Genomic DNA, 23749 nt, shown 5'->3' on the forward strand with positions numbered 1-23749 from the left:
TAATAATATGGAACTCCTTCTGCCTCAGTTTCAACTGAGTTGCCCAATGAACAGATATCAGACACTAAAGTGAATCTGTGAGAGAACATCATATGCAGAATTTACAAAGAACTCTAAAAATTTCTAATCCCCTTATGGAATTTTATTGCAAATATTAAAGAATCCAGGGAGAGGAAGGATGATTTATGATGTTCTGTGAAGGGCACCAGCCCACCTGCAGGCCCCTGCCTTACAGAGAAGAAAAAGGTGGTGATGGCTTCTAAGCCCCTGCCAAGGGAACCACATGCAGAGATGGGTGTGTGTTCCCTACAGTTGGGAGGACAGTGGCCTGTGCCTGAGAGTGGCACAAGCCTGAGAGGACACAGCAACTAACAGCAGCAAGGTAGACTGTGGCAGTGTTGGGATCAGCCTGCATTCCCAGAGCCTGGGGCAAAGGAGTTTGAGTGTCACCATGAGCCAGACAAAACACAACCAATGGCTCACACCAACCTATGGATGGTCCAGAAAAGGTGTCTCCAATGAACCCCAAAAAGTGCACTAGGGAAATTATCAGCTTCAGACATCTACCAAGGTGAGAACACATGAAGCCATCAACAGCAAGTAAAAAACACCCTGCTTCTCCCCATCACCTCTTCCTTCCCCATTTATCAGATTCAGGAAACTGAGCAACAGTAGGGAAATAGAGCCAGAAAGGGACAGGATCGCAGGCCCTCACTGGCTGAGGGTATCAGGGATAGAAAGGAGAGAAATCCTACTTTTGAATAAGTAGAGAGAAGGGCTACACTCTTGGTCTTGGTCTTTAGTCTTGGACTAAACTCCTTCTATGATTTAAAATGACAGCAGGGCTGCCTGGCTGGTGTGGTTCAGTGGTTGAGCATTGGCCCATGCACCAAGAGGTCTCTGGTTTGATTTCCGGTCAGGGCACAGGCCAAGATTGTGGGTCTGATCCCCAGTGAGGGGCATGCAGGAGGCAGCCAACTGATCTTCTCTCTCGTCAATGTTTCTACCTCTCTCTCCCTCTCCCTTCCTCCTTCTCTAAAGTCAATAAAAAAAAAAACCATTAAAAAATAAAACGACTACAGGGCTGTTATCTAGCGTGAGAAAAAAAAGTAATAAGTGCACCTAGGTTTTCAATTAGAGGCATGGAAAAATTATCATCGCCAGATAAATTTTAAAGGGAATTTGAGGAACAAACATAAAATCAATAAGTCATTCATTTTTTTTCCTAATTTTTAAAAAATTCTCACCTGAGAATATGTTTTTATTGATTTTAAGAGAGAGAGGAAGGGTGAGAGAGAGAGAGCGCGCGAAAGAGAGAGAGAGGCATCAATTGGAGAGAGAAACATCAATGGGTTGCCTCTCGTACATGCCCTCACCAGAGATCGAACCTGGGTATGTGCCCTGACTGGGAATCAAACCCACTACCCTTTGGTGCATGGGACAACAAATCAACCAAGCCACATCCACCAGGGCCATCAAGTCATTCTTATGTCACCAGCTTATTCAACTGACTAGTCTGGTGCTCATGTGCATGAGCTACTTCGAGAGGGTTGGCAGGACTGGCTTCTTATCCTTCCTCTTTACTTGACACCCTGTCTTACCTGCCCTTGCTTATTCCTCTAGGGCATACCTCTGTGATTGGTGTGTTTGGAGCAGGAATCCAGATACACAGATCCACCCCCTCCTTTCTCTTCCACATCAGTCCAGTGTTACCTGGGATGAATGGATTACTCCAATTCTGAGTTCAGTATTAAGAAGGCCATCTCTGTATTGTACATACAGCATATTTCTCAGTATTGGCTTTATCAGTAAGAATTCTACTTTGGCCTCCATCTGTTATCTCTTTTGACATGTTTCTCAAATAATTCATAATTTAGGCAGGCAGGCAGGCAGGCAGGAAGGGGATTATTTATTGGGTCCTTTCTGGACACCTCCAACACATGGAAATACAATTTAATCTCATTATCCGTGGTAGTTATGTTCTATGCAGTCACCATTAACAATGATTTAGTGAATACTGAAAATCCTAGGGGAAAACCAAGGTTAGGTTCCTATAAGCCTCTGGTCACAACATTGTCACTGACTGATCAACACATACCCTTGTTTGATGTGTGTTTGTGTAAAGACACCTTATTTAATATATTATTAATTCATTAACATTGAACTCACAGCCAGTAGCACTGTAACTTATGCCTAAAGAAAGCTTATCTAATACACGTATTTTCTTTGTAAGGCACGCCACAGCCTTCTTGTGCTAAGGACTCTAGACAGCACTTCAGTCCTAGGCTCGGGGGGTAATGAGACAGTGAAATCACCAACAAAATTCACAAAGTACAAAAAACATAGCACTAAACAGATCACATAAGGAATACTTGTTTATAGTACAAAACTAAAACAAAAAGGCAGAGCATCACCTTTTTTGTCTTCAATTGGGAATGTGTGAATCAGGTGACTTAATTTTTGCTCTGTACATGTCCACAAATGATTGCAAAGCATGAGTATTGATTTAGGGGTTAGAAAAGAAATTTTAACAAGTAGGCAGACTCACAAATCTAGAATCCATAAATAATGAGGATCAACTGTATATGAGTAAGTATAATCTCAAAAAGGTACCATATTATGTGTAAAATATGACAAACTCAAAAACAGAGACACCACCATTAATGTGATGATGATGATGACGATGATGGTGACAGCACTTTTTTCTACATGTTGGGCACTATGCTAAGTGCTTCATATTTTTTATTTCATGTAATCTTCACAACAAATGCACTGCCTACCCTTCTAGAAAGTTGTGGTTTTTTACATCTTAAATCGTTGCTCCTTATATCTTCTCATATTAACACCAGCAAAGAAAATTAAGAAAATTTGCTTTTAATGTTTTATTACATTTATTTAGTACACATTCATTTTCTAACTATACATATTACTGTCCTCTACCCTAGAGGGTCCAATGAATCTCAAACAGAGATAGACAATCTCCACTCCACAGACAAACATTGCTATAAAAATAAAGATATTTCCCATCTTCTAAATTTAAGATGCAATTGAACTACCAATTACTTTCAGACTATACAGATGTTGAAAATCATAAATGTTTGAAAAAAGTGGTGAAAAAAGAATCATTCCAGTTAGCATATTAAGATATCATTTAAAAGACTGAATATTTAGATAATTTAATTTAGAATTAGATTCTAGAACTTTATTAGCTATTGCCTAATAGAAAAAAACCTTGGTAAACATATTTCAAAACAAGTCAAGTCAATAGCATGTTAAGCTTTAAAGATTTGTAATATTATAGTGCATAATTAGGAAGCTCAATACTGGTAATAACATTTAAGGAATATACCAGCTGGTGAAACAGAGAAATGTGATTTTAGAGTAAACTTTAAATATCCTAAAAAGTACAGCACTATTTTTGTTTGTTCTAAAGGTCTTTTTCCTTATTAATATGGTTCTATAATATGATACAAAGTATAGTTATAAAAATATTCCAATAAAAGTTCTATTGTTTTACAGTCTATTTATGGCTAATGAAATTATATCACATTACAACACATGATTCTACAACATATTGCTAAAAAATGTAAGTTGCATGTACAATTCCATTTACATGAAAGCAGATACTTTCATAATTATGTAGCAATATTCCCTCTCGAGTCTGTAAGTTCAATGAGCACAGAAATCACATCTATTTTGTTCCCCATACAATTAGGAAGGTCAACAGCATTTTTTAAAAACAAAAAAGTTACTGAGAAGTACATTTAACAAATTTCTAAATGGGAAGTTTCTTTCTAAGCATAAAAGTAGTGGAAGAAACCACAAACATTTTCATTGGAATGTAAGGTCTATGATTCAAAATGGTGCTTGGCACATAGTAGATGCTCAATAAAACATAAGTAACTAGTCTTAGGTGATTTTGCTCAGTGGTTAAAGCAACAGTCCATGGACTGAAGTGTCGTGGGTTCAATTCCCCATCAAGGGCATGTACCTGGGTTGCAGGTTCCATCCCTGACCCTGGTTGGGGTAGTGCAGGAGGCAACCAATCGATATCTCTCTCTCACATCGACACTTCTCTCTCTCTCTCTCACTCCCTCTTCCACTCTATCAAAAATCAATAAAAAATATCCTTGGGTAAGGATTACAAAAAAAACAAAAACATAAGTAACTACTAGTGAATGCATTTCACTATATGAAACTTAGGTATGATAAAAAATTTTGAGTCCACGGAACTTATATGCATGTATGCATAACCAATGGACATAGACAACAAAGGAATGGGGCGGGGGGGGGGGGGGAATGGGAGGAGGGTGTCAATGGGGGAAAAAGGAGAAACATCTGTAACAAAAACAAATTAATAAAAATAATTTTAAAAAATTTTTGAGCCCAATAATAATGTAGCTAGCAAACTTTAAAAATGTTTATCTTAAATATGGCAGCTTATATTTCTAATAAATCATGTAAGTAATCAAACTGTAGATTAAAAGCACCAGATGCCTTTCTCCCCTGTGAGAGGTTAAAGAGAAATTATAGTACTCAGTGCTTCTAAAAGCATAGTGAAGATGCTGTTCTGTTTACTACTGGTAGGAATCTGAATCGGTCTACATGTAATGTTTTAAAAGTGTCAAATACGTATATACTTTAACTAAACCTATTTAAGGGGTCCAGAAAAGATGTTCATTCTGTTTTCATAATAATGAAAAACTGGGCACACACCAAACATCTACTTAGTAAGATTGGAATACATTTAGCTACAGATAGCATAAAATTGTATTTTTTATACTTGCTGCACATCTTTTCTTAACTTTGTTTTTATCATTGACACTAGTACAGATGTTCCCATTTTCCCCACTATTGCCCACCTTCACCCAGCCTGCCCCAGCTTCCTTCTGGCCATCACCACGCTGTTGTCTGACTATGGGCTATGCAGAGATGTCTTTGGCTAATCCCAAAACCTACTTTCATCCAGTGTCCCCTTCTCCCTCCCCTCTGGCAACCGTCAGTCTGTTCCATGTATCTATGCCTCTGTTTCCATTTTGTCCACCAGTTTATTTGTTCATTAGATTCCATATGGTATTTGTCTTTCTCTGATTGGTTTATTTCACTTAGCATAATAATCTCCAGGTCCATCCATGCTGTTGCAAAAGGTAAGATTTCCTTCTTTCCTAGTATTATATATATTTTTTTAAATTTGGAAATGTGAAGTACCCATTATTAGGGGAAAAAATAAAATAAAATAGGAGATATCATATGAACATAGTTTTAGAAGAAAAAATACATACATGCATAGAGGAAAAAAACTGAAAATAATTATTTTTATCTCAGGGTTGCAGTATTACGAATATTTTTTCTTCATTATTCTTTTCTGTATTTCTCAAGTTTTCTAAAATGAACAATTTGTTACTTTTCATGATAAGTATAATTTAGAAAAGAAAATTAATTGGGTTTGGTTGATTATAGCATTGTGCCACCATCAAAGCAATTTATTAATTTTTATTTGGATGTGCTATGCTAGTCCTTGTACAAAGGAAAATAAAGCTACTTACCTCATATAAAAGTCTGCATTTTAAGAGAACAAGCATAAACTCTTTAGGTAGCTCTTTCTCTCAGCATTTATTATGCCCTACTGTGTGGTAAACATTATGCCTAGTCAGAACTAGTTCCTCTTTTTGACAGTTCAAAGTCTAGTAGGGCAAAGAAACATAACAGGTTACTGTTGTACAAATAGAAAACTGCTATACAATGGAAATATACACAAAACACAGTGGAAGCCCAGAAAATTGGACACATGTTTTGTTTTAATGACAGTACACTGGTTTGCCAGATGAAAAAGAGAAGAATCTTTTGTACCAGAAGAATTTTTTTAGTTGCAGAAACAGAACATCAACTGCCTGGTTAAAGTAGAAAAGAATTCACTGATGGGCAACTACAGCTTTGGAAGGCTGGGCAACCGTACTTGGAAGATTATTCAGGATGAATCACAATAAAAACCAAGCTACCAAATTAGTAGTCCAGTGAGGGTGCTGTTACAATTAGTACTTGGCTTTCAGTTTACTCTGCACATACACAGACACTATGGTCACTGCCTCCCTTCCTCGGTGAACCTGGACATCACTGCTGCCTGAAGGGAGTGCCTGCTGTCCGTCCACTCCTCATTCCTGCTGGACAGCTGAAGCAGCTACACCTGATCGCTGAGCTTAGGCCATGAGCATGTGGCTAGTTGTAAAGGAATTTAGGAAACTGAATGCTGGCATTTTTATTTTCTACATTGGGAGGGAGTAAATGCCGCCAGTGTAAGGTGCTAAATTTCTCGAATATGAAAAAGCAGTTGCAATGTTGTACCCCTTAAAAAAAAAAAAAGATAAATGTTCACTATGTCATATGTGGCAGAAAAGGGGTTTTGCAGTTCCACAAGCCGTATGAGGACTAATGTGGCTTTAATATTGTTGTTGCAATGTTTTGATGGTTGGAACAATATACACTACACCATTTGTGTATTGAGTCATGTATGCAAAGAGAGCACATTCCGTTGGGATTGACTGTTGGGCACTAGTCACCAAAGTGTGATCTCTTAGGGCCACAGGTGGCTTTGTGCTTCAGAGGACAAAGCAATGGAACAGTTTTATTCATATACACTGTACACATGTGAGAGGTAAGATTAATAATAAGTTGTGTTTGCTTCCTGGAAACCATATTATAATCTTTTTTTTTATCCTCACCCAAGGACATTTTTTGATATTTTGTTCAGATAAAGTGGGAGGGAGAGAAAGAAAGAGAGAAACATCAACGTGAAAGGGACACATCAAGTGGTTGCCACCCACACGACCCAACCAGGGCCGGAGACAAACTGCAACCAAGGTATGTGCCTTTACCGGGAACCGAACCCAGGTCTCTCTGGACCACAGGCCCCGATGCTCCAACCACTGAGCCAAAGCGGCCAGGGCCCATATTATAATCTTAAAGGTTATGTGTCCTTTACAAGAACTAAATTGGCTAGTTCAGTTGATAGGGTAAATTCACTTGGTTAGTTTATTTTCATGTTATTTGTACTTATTGAATACAATTATTAAATTTACAATTTAGAGGTGGGAGAATTATTGCTGTGTTATGTTCTCCATCCAAAACTACAAAAAACAGGTTATTGAATCAAAAGTACTTCTCTGAATTACAAAATAAGTCAATGAAAATAAGAACAAATACGTAAACAACAGTGAACAGTTCTCCATTTTCAATGTCATCTGTAAATCTGCCAGGTGAGACAAATCTGGGTGTGACAAAAGAAAATGGTGGGCAGGAAATATGATGCTGGGTATCTAAAAGCTTATCACTGGGCCTGCAATACAGTCACTTGTGGTCTCCAATACATTTTCATAGGAAATTTTGTGAATTGATAAATCCTACTGAGATGGAGAAAGGAACAAACTCAAAAGGAGACAACATTCTGACACTCCTGCTACGTGATGAGGAGTACAAATCATACTACTCCAACAAACTTGTGGGGGAAAAAAAAGCCCACCACATTATGTTCTTAGAAAAAGTCAAATTTCTATATTAAGTGATATTAAAAATCACATGACATAGAAAACATAACAGTGGAGATGAGTAGTTGCTATCATGTAGTAGAGTAGATACTTCGCTTAACAACTGGAGAAAATTATTCATTTAACTGATTTATCAAACAATTAAATCGTGCTTTCTACTATGTTCTAAGTGCATACATGTTAATCCACTTAGTCCTCAGAGGAAACTGAGGCAGAAAGGTTAAGTGGCATGATCAAGATTACACAGTTTCTAGTTGGCACAGCTGGGATTTGAACCTAAGCACTTAGCCTATAAACTTAAACACTGAGTGACTCTGTACTGACTCCCTATTAGCTATTAGCATATGTACTATGCATGTATGAAGAAGATATACTTGGTATCTTTGGAAGGCATAATTTGGACAAGAAGTTTGTTTTACTCGGTAATGACAGAAGACTGGTTATGTGCAGCAGAGAGTTACTGCTCTGTAGATGAAGAGACAACTGATTGAATTGAAAGTCAACTATGTGCCCATTAAGATTGTTAGTGTTGAAAGAAACAGAAGTATAAATATGATCAAGTTATAAGCATTGAGTGCCATGTGAAGGAAGGCATGGAGGAGTATAAGACTGCCTTTCCAACAGAAGCAAGTCATTTTTTAAAGAAACTACTCAATTTCTTTACTAGCATTAATTTTACTTTAAGTAGTAGAAAATGGTCATTACTGGCTTTATCAGTATATGATGCAGGAGACAGCACCAGTAAAGATCCTTTCCATTATTTAAAGCAATATAGTCATTATCTTGAATAGGTTAAAAATATCTCCTGTTCCAAATATCAACATCGAATTAGAGATAACAAAATGGGTAAGTGAATTGTGGTGAAATGGATAAATCACTGAAAGTTTGAATTTTGTCAAAATCTTAATTTTTTATTTTATTTTATCCATAGAAGAAAAACTGATGAGGATTATAGTAAAAAGAACCACATCAACAAGCTACCACTAAATTTAAAACAATACTTTTATATGGCAATCACAACGAAAATTGGGAATCTTTTTGCCTATATCTCACAAGAGGCAGCACTTATGTTCTTGCTTTCACGTGGAACGGGAGGTTCAGATGTTAGTGTCTCATGAACAGTTGAAGTAGACTTTAGTGAGAAGTCTTTCTGGGTCCAAAACTCTCTGCAAGAGCCTTTAAACTCCTATAGCCATTCCTGCCAACTTATAGTAATGAGTAAGCATTTTCTAATTTAGTGGCAATAAAGAAAGGTACCTATGGCTCTAGCCCATCAAAAACAGTCTGTCAGTCAGGTCACCCAGGACCCCAGCAAAAGACACTCCCATCAGCACTCCAAGAGATCTTGAAAAGGAGCCTAATCTCAGTTCCTGCACCTTACAGGCACAGTCAGAAGCAGTCTTATCAACATAGGGACCTCTCACATGGGATACACTCACTTCAGTGCCTCAGTAGATGCTGAAATAGCTTTATACTTGGCTCCAGCCCTTCCAACCATAAGCAGAGAATATTCCAGCTTGCTCAGAATAAAATATACACAGACTGAAAGTAAAGGGATGGGAAAAACTATTCCATGCAAATGGAAACAACTCAAAACCAAAAATTTGTGTTGTTTTTGGAATATTGCTACTCCAAAAAAAGCTGGAGTAGCAATACTTTTAACAGACAAAATTGACTTCAAAACAAAGGCTATAACAAGAAACTAAGAAAGTCACTACATAACACTAAAAGCATGGATTAAACAAGAAAATATAACCCTTGTAAAAGTATATGCACCCAACATAGGAGCACCTAAATACATAAAGAAAATCTTGGTGGATATTAAGAGAGCAATAGACAGTAATACAGTCACAGTAGGGGATTTTAACACCCCACTGACCACTGGTTAGATCTTCCATATAAAAAAAAAAATCAACAAGGAAACAGAGACCTTAAATGACAACTGGATAAGACAGATTTAATTGATGTTACAGAATATTTCATCCCAAAGCACAACACACATTGTTCTCAAGAGCACATGGAACATTCTCAAAGCTAGACCATATGGTAGAAAACAAAATAAGTCTTAACAAATTCAAGAAGATTGAAATTGTATCAAGCATCTTCTGACCACAATGGTATAAAACTAGAAAACAAATAAAAAACTTAAAAACATTCAAACACATGGAGGCTAAATAGCATGTTATTAAACAATGAATGGGTTAACAATGAGATCAAGGAAGAAATTAAGTTACCTGGAAACAAATGAAAATGAACACAAAGCAACCCAAATCTATGGGACACAGCAAAACAAGTCCTAAGAGAGAAGTTCATAGCAATACAGGCCTACTTCAAGAAGAAAGAAAAATTTCAAATAAATAATCTAACCCTACATCTAAAAGAGCTAGTAAAACAACAACAAAGCACACAGTAAGCACAATGTAGAAAATAATAAAATTAGAGCAAAAATAAATGAAACAGAGACTAAAAATATAATACAATACAAAAGATCAACAAAACCAAGAGTTGGTTCTTTGAAAAGATAAACAAGATTGACCAACCCTTCACCAGACCCATCAGGGAGAAAAGAGGATACAAGTAAATAAAATTAGAAATAAAAGAGGAGAAGTAACAACTGACACCACAGAAATACAAAGGATTGTAACAAAATACTATGAACAACTACATGTCAACAAATTAGACAACCTAGGAGAAATGGATAAATTCCTAGAAACATACAATCTTCTAAAACTGAATCAAGAAACAGAAAACTTGAATAGACCAATTACAACTAATGAAATCAAAGCAGTAATCAAAACACTGTCAACAAACAAAAGTTCTGGACTGATAGCTTCAGAGGGAAATTTTATGAAATATTCAAAGAAGAACTTATACCTATCCTTCTCAAACTTTTGCAAAAATGTCAAGAGGAGGGAAAACTTTTAAGCTTTTTTTTACAAGGCCAGCATTATCATCATTCCAAAACCAGATAAAGGCACTACACGAAAAGAAAATTATAGGCTAATACTGCTGATGAACATAGATGCTAAAATCCTCAACAAAATATTAGCAAATCGGATCCAGCAATACAGTAAAAAGATCCTACCTATGATCAAGTGGGATTTATTCTGAGAATGCAAGATTTGAAAATCAATAAATGTGATACGACACATAAAATAAAGGATAAAAATCACATGATCATATCAATAGATACAGAAAAAGCATTTGACAAAATCCAGTACCAATTTATGATAAAAACTCTCAGCAAGGTGGGTATAGAGGGATCATACCTCAGCATAATTAAGGCCATATATGACAAATCTACAGCTAACATCATACTCAATGGGAAAAAATTAAAAGGGTTTCACCCATGATCAGGAGCAAGACAGGGATTTTGCTATCACTGCTCTTATTCAACATAGTACTGGAAGTTCTAGCCACAACAATGAGACCAAAAATAAATAAATAAATAGCATCCAAATTGGAAAAGAGAAAGTAAAAATGTCATTAGCCACAGATGATATGATACTGTACACAGAAAACTCTAAATCTCCACCAAAAAACTACTAGAACTGATAAATTCGGTAAAGTAGCTGGATATAAAACTAATATTCAGAAATCGGAGGCATTTTTATAAAGCAATAATGAACTATCAGAAAAAGAAATTTTAAAAAAAAGCCCATTTACTATTGAAGCAAAAATAAAACAAGGTACCTAGCAATAAATTTAACCAAGGGGGTAAAAGATCTGTACTTGGAAAATTATAGGATACTGAAGACAGAAATTGACAGACATAAGTAAGTAGGAACATGCACTGTGTTCATGGATTAGAAGAATTAAGATCATTAAAATATCCATATTACCCAAAGCGATCTATAGATTCAATGTAATTCCTATCAAAATACCAATGGCATATTTCACAGAACTGGAACAAATAATCCAAAAATTTATATGAAACAAAAAAGACCCCCAATAGCCTTGGCAATCTTGAGAAAGAAGAAGAAAGTTGGAAGAATCACACTATCTGATATTGAACTATAATGCAAAGCCATTGTAATCAAAAGAGCATGGTACTGGCACAAGAACAGGCATGTAGATCAATGGGACAGAACAGAGAAACCAAAAATTGACCCAAGCCATTATGCTCAAATAATATTTGACAAAGGAGGCAAGAGCATACAATAGAGTAAACAGTCTCTTCAATAAATGGTGTTGTGAAAATTGGACAGGTCTATGCAAAAAAATGAAACTAGACCACCAACTTACACCATACACAAGAATAAACTTTGAACAAATTAAAAACATAAATGTAAGCCAGGAGAGCATAAAAATCCTAGAAGAAAACATAGGCAGTAAAATCTCGGCCATTTCTCTTAGCAATATTTTTTCTGATATATTGCCTCAGGCAAGGGAAGCAAAAGAAAAAAATAACCAATCAGAACTACATCAAACTAAAAAGCTTTTTCACAGCAAAGGAAACCATCAATAAAATGAAAAGACAGCCCACTGAATGGGAGAACACACTTATCAATGATATGTCTGTAGGGGTTAATATCCAAAATTTTATAAAACTCAACACCAAAACCCTCCCTCCCAAACAATTCTATTAAAAAATAGGCAAAGGACCTGAATAGACACTTCTCCAAGAGGACACAGCAATGGCCAATAATGTAAGGATGCTCAATGTCACTAATCATCAATAAAATGCCAATTAAAACCACAGTAAGATCGCCTCACACCTGTCAGAATGGCTATCAATAAATCAACAAACAAGTGCTTGTGAGGATGTGAAGAAAAGGGAGCCCTGGTGCACTGCTGGTGCACTGCAGATAGGTGCTGCCACTGTGGAAAACAGCATGGAGTTTCCTCAAAAAATTAAAAATGAAACTGCCTTATGACTCAGCAATCCCATTTCTGAGAATATATCTGAAGAAACCTGAAACACTAATTCAAAAGAACATATGCACTCCTATGTTCACTGAGTGTTGTTTGCAATAGCCAAGATCTGGAAACAGCTCAAGTGCCCATCAGTAGATAAGAAAGCTGTGGTACAGCCCTGGCCGGTTTGGCTCAGCGGTTGGAGCGTCGGCCTGCGGTACAGAGAGACCCGGGTTCGGTTCCCGCTAAGGGCACGTACCTCGGTTGCAGTTTGTCCCCGGCCCTGGTTGGTCGTGTGGGTGGCAGCCACTCGATGTGTCCCTTCACATCGATGTTTCTCTCTCTCTCTCTTCCTCTCTCTCCCTCCCGCTCTATCTGAACAAAAAATGGAAAAATGTCCTCGGGTGAGGATAAAAAAAAAAAAAAAAAAGAAAGCTGTGGTACATTTACACAATGGAATACTACTACTTGGCCTTAAAAATAGAAAGAAAAAAAAAAATACCTTACCTTTTAAAATAAATGGATGGACCTGAACATTATTATGATAAGTGAAATAAGGCAATCAGAGAATGACAAATACCATATGATCTCACTTACTTGTGGGATCTATCAACACAATAATTTAGCAAACAAAATTCAAATAAAAGCATAGATACATAGAACAAACCGACAGCTGTCAAGGAGAAGGAAGTTGGGGGACTAGGTGGAAAAGGGTGACAGGATTGAGCAAAAAACAAACAATAGGTAGATGATAGATAGAAAGATAGATAGATAGATAGATAGATAGATAGATAGATAGATAGATAGATAGATAGATCATAGAAAGATAGATGAGAAAGAGAGAAAGAGAGACATATGATACAGACACGGACAACAGTATGGTGATAGCTAGAGGGAAAGGGGGTAGGGGAGTGAATGTGGGCAAACAGGATAAATGGAGTAGAAAGAGATTTGACTGTGGATGGTGAGTGCATGATGCATTATGCAGGTTATATTTTACTGAGTTGTACACTTGAAACCTGTATGGTTTTATTAACCAATGTCACTCCAATAAATTCACTTAAAAAAGGGTCCCACCCATAAAATATTAGTTTCCCTTTACCACTTGGAATTAGAAAATATAGAATCTACAAAGAAAAAAAATAGAATTAATCTATAATTCACAGACCAGAGACAGCCACAGTTAATACTTTTGATTTCTTTCATGTAGTATATGTACGTTCGTATCTAATAACTAAGTTGTACTACACTCAGATTATTGTATATTACAACAAGCATTTTCCCATGTCATCAAAAATTCCTATTATTATGAATATACCATAATGTTTATCTATCATTAATATTGCACATTTAGGTTATTCTCAAAATATGTTGCAAAATGTGTTATTCTCAAAATGTGTAAGGCTGCAAGAAATGCTGCCAACTCTTTTAATGCTTTTTTTTATATATGAAGGGAGGCATAAAACCATTTTTTTTTATTTGTGATAATATTTTCCCCAAAAAAAGCTTTTAAAATAACTTTCATTTGTTATTTGTTTCTGAAGCTTCTTACAATGTACTTAGCTCTTTCACTCACTCAGACGTATGTATCTGTGTACCTATGCCGTCTGCCTTCGGAAGTGCACCTAAAACAAAGTTTAAAGCAAGACTCATAACAAGGGTTTGCTGGATCAGAATGAAAACATCCTGCAGTGCAAACACTGAGTACAATAAGTAATTTTCTACTTTCCCTGAAGTATGCACCGATATCCTGAGAAGTGTCCCATTTGCCAGTTACCTAATGTTTCTTCTCTCAACTGTATCCTTTAGAAGACCTGCGACTGTGAGGTAGACTCATGTCTCCAAAACTAGAGGACACCATAATGCACTCTGCACATTTACCCATCACATGGTGTTAAGAGATATTCACGGTCATCATTCCAACCCAGAAGAAATGCAAGAGAAACAATTTCCTTCACTCCAAGGAACCTGAATTAGAACCTCTTCTTCTTATATCTAAACCCCAAAGTGGTGGCATGTTAGCTACTCCAAACCTAGCTCTCCATATAATAGTGTCAATTCTGACAACTCAGTATGTGACACGCATGATATCCCACAGCACTGGTGAAACTGTCATCATTTTGGAATCCATCAATATAAGGCAGCCTGATCTACAATAAATCAGATTATTTAAAAAAACAACCTAAAGATAAAATAATAGATACCATGAACAGTTTGGGGAAAAAGGTAGTTTCTCCATTTAAAGGGACACATCTTCATCTAGCCATTAACATGTCATATGATGTTTGAATATTTATACACAATAAGGACAAAGACAAAGTCATGAAGTACTTGTGGAATGTTAAAGTCTGCAACTACAATGGTGGCTCTGCCAATTTTTCCTCACATTCTAAGATGTTCTGGGTTTATATGATACTGTTATTAAGTAAGATAAATATTATATGTCTTCCTTATAGGTAGCTTCAATAAATATAAAATATTAACATTCATAATCATAAAAGTAGTTAATACTTATTGAAAACTTACTATGTACCTACTGTCACTGTTCTAATTACTGTACTTGGATTAATTCATTTTATCTTCACATCAAGTTCAAGAGAAAAGAATATAATTATCATCCCAATTTTATAAATTAGGAAACCAATTAGCAAGTGGAAAAGCAACAATTCAAACCAAGGCATTATATAGTCCTGCTTTTCCAAAGAACAAAAAAGAGTCCTTTGGCATCTTGATCTCTTATTTTTCAAAAGGAAGTCTATCTTTTCATTGTTAATGAATCTAAGTGATTTTAAATTATGTGGCCTGCATCACTTCCTCTGTAAAGCCTTGTCTCTTCCCACATGAATTTCTTTTTTTACTACTTTGAAATACATACAGTAATTCCATTATTATACATCTACTATAACTTTTCTTTCAGGTGTTATATTTCCTTTTATATGATAAACCTACTGAGTTTAATAACAATGTCTAATTCATCTCTGTAACTACAAATAGCCGTTGAAAATAACCAGAGGTATCAAAATAGAAAATAGCTATTAATTTAAATCATAGGAACCAAAGACAACCCTGAATATGAACTTTCTAATGTGATCTCTGTTGGCTACTACACTATAGTATTTAAACAGGTGTACTTATATTTTTATACTACCCATTTTAATTAGGTTTGTCATAATTCCCAGTATTTTGGTAACCTTGATTTCACATACTCCATTAGTTCCTCTGTACTATTTTAGATAAGTGCATTAGTTAGAATTGCACATTGAGTGTTTCAGAAAACTCAAATGATATTAATGGCTTGTCTCTTACCGTTTGCCTCGTGGATAATGCCGCACATATTCTCCAACATCATGAGCAGCAACAGCTAAGACTTGTGGATCATCTGATACCTCCAGAAGTTTTGTCAAAATTCTGAAATAAATTTAATCCAAAAAGAGATCAATTTTTGATTCTTCTATACAACACAACAGAGCATAGGCATAACATTCATATCTGCCTGAAAATACACATTTATAAATACAATTGTGCCCTGGCTGGTTTGGCTCAGCAGTTAGAGTGTTAGCCCGCGGACCAGTGTGCCCCAGGTTCGGTTCCTGCTAGGGGCACAAACATTGGTTGTGGTTTGTTCTTGGCCACGGTTGGGGTCCTCTAGATGGCAACCACTCGATGTGTCTCTTTCACATCGATGTTTCTCTTTCTCTCTCTTCCTCCTGCTCTATCTGAAGATAAATGCAAAAATGTCCTTGGATGAGGATAAAAAAAATAAAAAGAAATAAATACAATTGTATTTTTTACAGATTTCACCATTACACTTAATATGTTACACATAAGTTAACAGTTTTCAAACTTTTATACATATATAATAGCTTAATTTCAGATTCACAATGTATGCCATGCACAATTCCTGAAATGGCAGGGACTCCCTCTACTGCTCCCTTAAGAAAGACGACTCCAATGTTACTTTAATGTATATCTACCTGTTATACATTAGTGTCGAATCTTCCAATGCTTTGGATGCTTGCTAATTATATTCTGAAAATAAATCATTTGTAAACCTTTCGTTAGTAGTTAAGAACAAATTACTTTGAGCTGTGATCAAGATGGAGCCTGAGCTTGAACATACATCTCTCTTCTCCCTTGCTCCAACTCTCACAAAAGATTTGAATTTCACATACAACTGAATCCATAAAAAGTGAATGTTTCTGAGAAAAGGCAACCTAAATTCACAATCTTGACTTCTCTGCCCTCCTCATACACTTTTCAGAGGAACCTATGAGCAAAGAAATACTGCTGGAGTCTGATGGAGACTCCTGAGAAGAGCAGCCAACTACCAACAGCAGAGAAAGCTTCCTCTATTGGAGACCTGGAGCCACGACCATAATTTCTGCCTCCTCAACGACCTCCAGGAAGAAGGACTACATGGTTCAGAATTAGATGGGAAAGAACTGCTTTCCTTGTGAGTGACAGTAGTGATTATTCAAGGACCATTCCATCATAATCTAATTCCTATGTCATTAAAACTGTTCAAGGGCAAAGAAATAAGTAGAAAACTTCTCACCTTATTCTGCAAGCAAAGCATAACTATGATAGCCAATAAGAATGAATAATTTTTTAAATAGGTAGGTAGAAAGCTAACATATAAATAAAATCGCTTTCAAACATGCCAGCAATAGCCATTCACTTATGAATATATATAAACACCTTAAAGAATTAGTTCATGCCCTGGCCGATTTGGCTCAGCGGTTAGAGCGTCGGCCTGCGGTCCGGAGAGACCCAGGTTCGGTTCCTGCTAAGGGCATGTACCTCAGTTGCAGTTTGTCCCCGGCCCTGGTTGGTCGTGCGGGTGGCAGCCACTCGATGTGTCCCCTTTCACATCGATGTTTCTTTCTCTCTCTCTCTCTCTTCCTCTCTCTCCCTCCCACTCTATCTGTACAAAAAATGGAAAAATATCCTCAGGTGAGGATGAAAAAAAAAGAATTAGTTCATTAAACTCAGTAGAATACTGAGAAAATACTTTTATTCAGTTCTCACCTCGAATGTCAACTCTTGCTTAAGAGCCTCAGATTGCCCTAAAATAGTACTCTCCCCCTCATCACTCTCTATCCCCTCTTACAGATTTATTTTTCTCACAGTACTAATCACCACCTGTCACTATATTATATATTTACTTGACTTATTTGTTTAGTCTTTCTCTCCCAAATATAATGTAAGTGTAATGAGAGTAATACTTTTGTTTTATTTGCCATTGTATCTGCAATACCTAAAACAGTATTGACCATACAATAGATGATCAATAAACACTTGCTGAAAAAAAAATGAACAAATTAAGTATACAATGGTGATGCCAACTGGGAAAAACAATTTTGACAGCCCCTAATTGAATTTAAAATACACAGACCACCTGATCCAACTAGTCTAAGAATCAATTCTATAAAAATATTTTCATATTTCCACAAAAATGTCTGTGTGCACTATCTTGAAAACTGACGGAGAGAACAGGCCAGAGAGTGCAGACCATTAGGCTGTTTTCTGTTTCTTCTTCCATGCCGGCAGTGCCTAACTTGTCCTCTGAAATGACAACTTGGTGTACAGAGCAGCTTGACATCCACCTTTTTATCTAATCCCTACTACTAGAATTATTAGTTCTCCCTATTTTCAGAGAGGTAAACTGAGGTTCAGTGAAATAAAGTGACGAAATACCAAAAAAAAAAAAGTTAAGACACCAAGTCATAGTGAAAAAGAAAAGTCACAGACTAATATATTTACTATGGTAACATATATAAATATATACCCTGGCTGGGTAGCTTGGTGGGTTCAAGTGACATTCCGATACACCAAGGTTGTGGGTTCAATCTCTGGTTAGTGCACACAAGAAGCAAACAATGACTGCATAAATAATTAGAACAACAAATTGTTTCTCTTTGTGTGTGTGTGTGTGTGTCTCCCCCTTCCTCCTCTCTCTCTCTAAAATCAATAAATTGAAAAAAAAAAAAAAAAACTAGATAAAGATGCAGTATCTATGAATACAAGAACACCTATTGACTTTGATTACCACTGGGAAGAGTTTCAGATAGAACAGCAATGAAGAAACCCTTTCGCTTTAGTTCTATATGCCTTCAACAGTGCTTAAATGATTTGACCCAGGCTGTTTGATATAACTTAGAATATAAAGATTTACTAACACACACACACACACATACATTTTTAAAAATTACCTAATTGGAGTCCCCGAAGAAGAAAATGAGCAAGGGATAGAGAATATATTCAAAAAAATAGTGACAGAAAACTTTCCTATGAAGGAAGAAGGCATTCAAGTCCAAGCAGCACAGAGTCCCAACTAAGAAGAACCCAAAGAGGCCCACACCAAGACACATAGTAATTAAAATGCCAAAAATTAAAGAGACAGAGAGAATCCTAAAAGCAGGAAGAGATAAGCAACAGGTTACCTAAAAAGGAAACCCCATAAGGCTCTTAGCTGACTTCTCACAAGAAACACTACAGGCCAGAAGGGAATGGCATGAGGTAACCAAAGTCATGAAAAACAAGAATCTGAATTCAAGGCTACTTTACCCAGCAAGGCTATCAATCAAAATAGAAGGTCAAATAAAGAGCTTCCCAGACATAAAAAGGCTAAGGGAATACATTAGCACCAAACCAGCACTGCAAGAAATGTTAAAAGGACTGCTATAATTAGCAGTAGAAATGGGAAGAAAAATAGAACCACACTAAACAAAAATGGCAATAAATAAGTACATATCAATAATCACCTTAAATGTAAATGGATTGAATGCTCCCATAAAAAGACACAGAGTAGCTGATTGGATAAGAAAGCATGACTCATCTATATGTTGTTTACAAGAGACCCACCTCACAACAAAAGACACACATACGTTGAAAGTGAAGGGATGGAAAAAAATTTTCCAAGCAAATGGAAAGCAAAAAAAAGCTGGGGTAGCAATTCTCATATCTGATAAAATAGATTTCAAAATGAAGACCATAACTAGAGACAAAGACGGCCACTACATAATATTGAAAGGATCTATCCAACAAGAAGATATAACCTTGATAAACATATATGCACCCACTATAGCAGCACCAAAATATATTAAAAATCTTCTGGAGGATTTCCAAGGAGAAATCGACAACAACACAATCATAGCAGGGGACTTCAACACCCCGTTGACAGCACTGGATAGATCCTCTAGGCAAAAAATTGGCAAGGAAACAGAGACTCTAAATGAAGCACTAGACCAAATGGATTTAATAGATATCTACAGAGAATTACACCCCAAAACTACAGAATACACATTCTTCTCAAGTGCACATGGGACATTCTCAAAGATAGACCACATGATAGGACACAAACTAAATCTCTACAAGTTCAAGAAGATTAAAATCATATCAAGCATCTTCTCAGATCACAATGGCATGAAACTAGAAATCAACTGCAACAAGAACATGCAAAGACATTTCAACACATGGAGGCTAAAAAGCATGTTATTAAACCATGAATGGGTCACCGAGGAGATCAAGAAAGAAATTAAAAACTTCCTGGAAACCAATGAAAATTAACACACAACAACACAAAATCTATGGGATGCAGCGAAAGCAGTTCTGAGAGGGAAGTTCATAGCACTACAGGCCTTCCTCAAAAGACAAGAAAAATTTCTAATTGTCTGTTTAACCTCACAACTTAAAGAATTAGAAAGCAAACAAAAAGAAAACCCCAGAGCAAGTAGAAGGAAAGAAATAGTAAAGATCAGAGCAGAAATAAATGACATAGAGACCAAAAAAAAATTCAAAGGATCAATGAAACAAAGAGCTGGTTTTTCAAAAAGATAAACAAGATTGATGGACCCTTAGCCAGACTCAGCAAGAAACAAAGAGAGAGAACCCAAATGCACAAAATCAGAAATGAAAGAGGAGAAGTAACAACCAAAACCATGGAAATACAAAAGATTGTTAACAACTACTATGAACAACTATATGGCAACAAATTCGAAAATCTAAGCGAAATGGACAAATTTCTAGAAACACACAGTCTCCCAAAACTGGACCTGGAAGAGATAGAAATCTCGAACAGACCAATAACAACTAAGGAAATTGAAGAGGTAATCAAGACTATCCCAGCAAACAAAAGCCCAGGCCCAGATGGCTTCACGGGGGAGTTTTACCGAACATTCAAAAAAGAACTAACACCCATTCTCCTCAAACTATTTCAAAAAATTCAAGAAGAAGCAAGACTTCCAAACACATTCTATGAGGCCAGCATAATTCTAATTCCAAAATCAGAAAAAGACACTACGAAGAAAGAAAACTACAGGCCAATATCCCTGATGAACACAGACGCCAAAATCCTGAACAAAATATTAGCAAATCGGATCCAGAAATACATCAAAAAAATTATTCACCATCACCAAGTGGAATTCATTCCAGGGCTGCAAGGCTGGTACAATATTCACAAATCAATAAATGTGATACACCACATAAATAAGATGAAGAATAAAAACCACATGATAATATCAATAGATGCTGAAAAAGCCTTCAACAAAATCCAGCATCCATTTCTGATAAAAACACTCAGCAATGTGGGAATAGAGGGATCATATCTCAACATAATAAAGGCCATATATGAAAGACATACAGCCAACATCATACTCAATGGACAGAAACTAAAAACATTTCCATTAAGAACAGTAACCAGACAGGGATGTCCACTTTCGCCACTCTTATTTAACGTTGTACTGGAAGTCTTAGCCACAGCAAACAGACAGGAAGAAAAAATAAAAGGGATCCAAATTGGAAAGGAGGAAGTGAAACTGTCATTATTTGCAGATTACATGATATTATACGTAGAAAACTCTAAAGACTCCATCAAAAATCTACTAGACTTAATAAATGAATTTGGCAAAGTAGCAGGATACAAAATTAACGTCAAGAAATTGATGGCATTCTTGTACACCAATGATGAACTCACAGAAAGAGAAACTGAAAAAACAATCCCATTTATCATCGAGCCAAAAAAATTAAGATACCTAGGAATAAACTTAACCAAAGAAGTAAAGGACCTATTTGCAAAAAACTACAGGTCATTGAAAAAAGAAATAGAGGAAGATATAAAAAGTGGAAGCACATACCCTGTTTATGGATTTGAAGAATTAACATCATTAAAATGTCCATACTACCCAAAGCAATCTATAGATTCCATGCAATCCCCATCAAAATACCAACGACATATTTCATAGAACTAGAACAAATACTTAAAAAGTTCATATGGAACCAAAAAAGACCCCGAATAGCCACAGCAATCTTGAAAAAGAAGGACAAAGTAGGTGGGATCACAATACCAGATATCAGGTTATACTACAAAGCGACTGTAACCAAAACAGCCTGGTACTGGCACAAGAACAGGCATATAGACCAGTGGAACAGAACTGAAAACCCAGAAATGGACCCAAGGCAATACGCTCAATTAATATTTGACAAAGGTGGCAAGAGCATACAGTGGAGTAAAGACAGCCTCTTTAATAAATGGTGTTGGGAAAATTAGACAGCTACATGCAAAACAATGAAACTAGACCATCAACTTACACCATACACAAAAATAAACTCAAAATGGATAAAAGACTTAAATGTGACCCGTGAATCCATAAAAATTCTAGAAGAAAATGTAGGCAACAAAATTTCAGACATCATACGGAGCAGAATTTTCACTGATACATCACCTAAGGCAACAGAAACAAAGGAGAAAATGAACACATGGGACTACATCAAACTAAAAAGCTTCTGCACAGCAAAAGAAACAATCATCAAAATGGAAAGGCAACCCACTGTATGGGAGAACATCATTGGCAATGATGTATCAAATAAGGGGTTAATTTCCAATATATAAAGAGTGCTCATACAACTCAACAAAAGGAAGACAAAGAACCCAATTAAAAAATGGGCAGAGGAGCTGAATAGACACCTCTCCAAACAGGACATAAAAAGGGCCAAAAGACATATGAAGAAATGCTCAACATCACTAATCATCAGAGAGATGCAAATTAAAACAACAATGAGGTATCACCTCACACCTGTCAGAATGGCCGCCATCAACAAATCATCAAACAACAAGTGTTGGCGAGGGTGTGGAGAAAAGGGACTCTAATACACTGCTGGTGGGAATGTAGACTGGTGCAGCCACTATGGAAAACAATATGGTGTTAACTCAAAAATTAAAAATTGAACTTCGATTTGACCCAGTGATCCCACTTCTAGGAATATACCCTAAGAAGCCTGAAACACCAATCAGGAAGAATATATGTACCCCCATATTCATAGCAGCACTATTTACAATAGCTAAGATCTGGAAACAGCCCAAATGTCCATCAGTAGACGAATGGATAAAAAAGCTATGGTACATATACACAATGGAGTACTATGCAGCGGTAAGAAAGAAAGATCTCTTATCCTTTGAGACGACATGGAGGGACCTGGAAAGTATTATCCTAAGTGAAATAAGCCAAGCAGAAAAAGACAAATACCACATGATCTCACTTATATACGGAATATAATGAACATAACAGTCTGAGGAATACGGTAGACCCAGAAACATGGAAGTAGGCCACAGACTGACATCCCTCAGAAGAGGGGGTGGGGGGGTGGGAAGAGATAAACCACAGAACTTATATGCATGTATGCATGACCAATGGACATGGACAACTAAGCCGGGGACGGGGTGGGGGTGGGGTGGGGAGAGGTGTGCCAATGGGGTAAAAAAGGTGAAATATCTGTAACAAAAAAATAAATAAAAAAATTTTTAAAAAATTACCTAATTTACCAAGATGCTCAAGATGTTACATTCCCTTATACTGCTATTTAATATTAAGTTGAGCCCAGCCAGTATGGCTCAGTAGATTGAGTGTCATCCCATGGACTGAGAGTTCCCAATTCAATTCCTGGTCAGGGCACATGCCGGGGTTGAAGGCTTGATCCTAGTGAGGGGGCGTGCAGGAGACAGCCAACTGATGTTTCTCTCTCATATCGATATTTCTTTCTCTCTCTCCTTTCCTCTCTCTAAAAAAAAAAAAAATTAATAAAAAACACTGAAAAATTAAAAAATGAAATTGAACAATAAAATTAAGTTGAAAAAAATTTGTTTAAAATATTTAAGACACAAAAAGGTTGGAAATCATTTAGCTGTCTGTTCACATACAAACTGTTTATTTACAAAATATAAAACGTGTTTCTTAAAATTTCTACTACATAACAACTTAAATCACAACCATCTTTGCCCATATCATTTACATTAAAGCAGATACTTAAAAGTAATAAAACTCTACTTTGTTCAGAATCTGTATGAATCTATGAAG

General features: G+C 36.4%; 1 protein-coding gene across 3 annotated transcripts in view; it reads right to left on the reverse strand.

Annotated features, from left to right (window-relative positions):
- ATP6V1H (ATPase H+ transporting V1 subunit H) overlaps positions 1–23749 on the reverse strand; it is a 174606-nt gene that overhangs the window by 28128 nt on the left and 122729 nt on the right. For all 3 annotated transcript variants that reach the window (XM_036263933.1, XM_036263932.1, XM_036263934.1), the window contains one exon: positions 15705–15806. In XM_036263933.1, coding sequence (XP_036119826.1) covers positions 15705–15806 — 102 coding nt within the window. The remainder of the gene's footprint in view (positions 1–15704; positions 15807–23749) is intronic.

Source organism: Molossus molossus, unplaced genomic scaffold (genome assembly GCF_014108415.1).
Source record: "Molossus molossus isolate mMolMol1 unplaced genomic scaffold, mMolMol1.p scaffold_m16_p_16, whole genome shotgun sequence".
Lineage (NCBI taxonomy): Eukaryota > Metazoa > Chordata > Mammalia > Chiroptera > Molossidae > Molossus > Molossus molossus.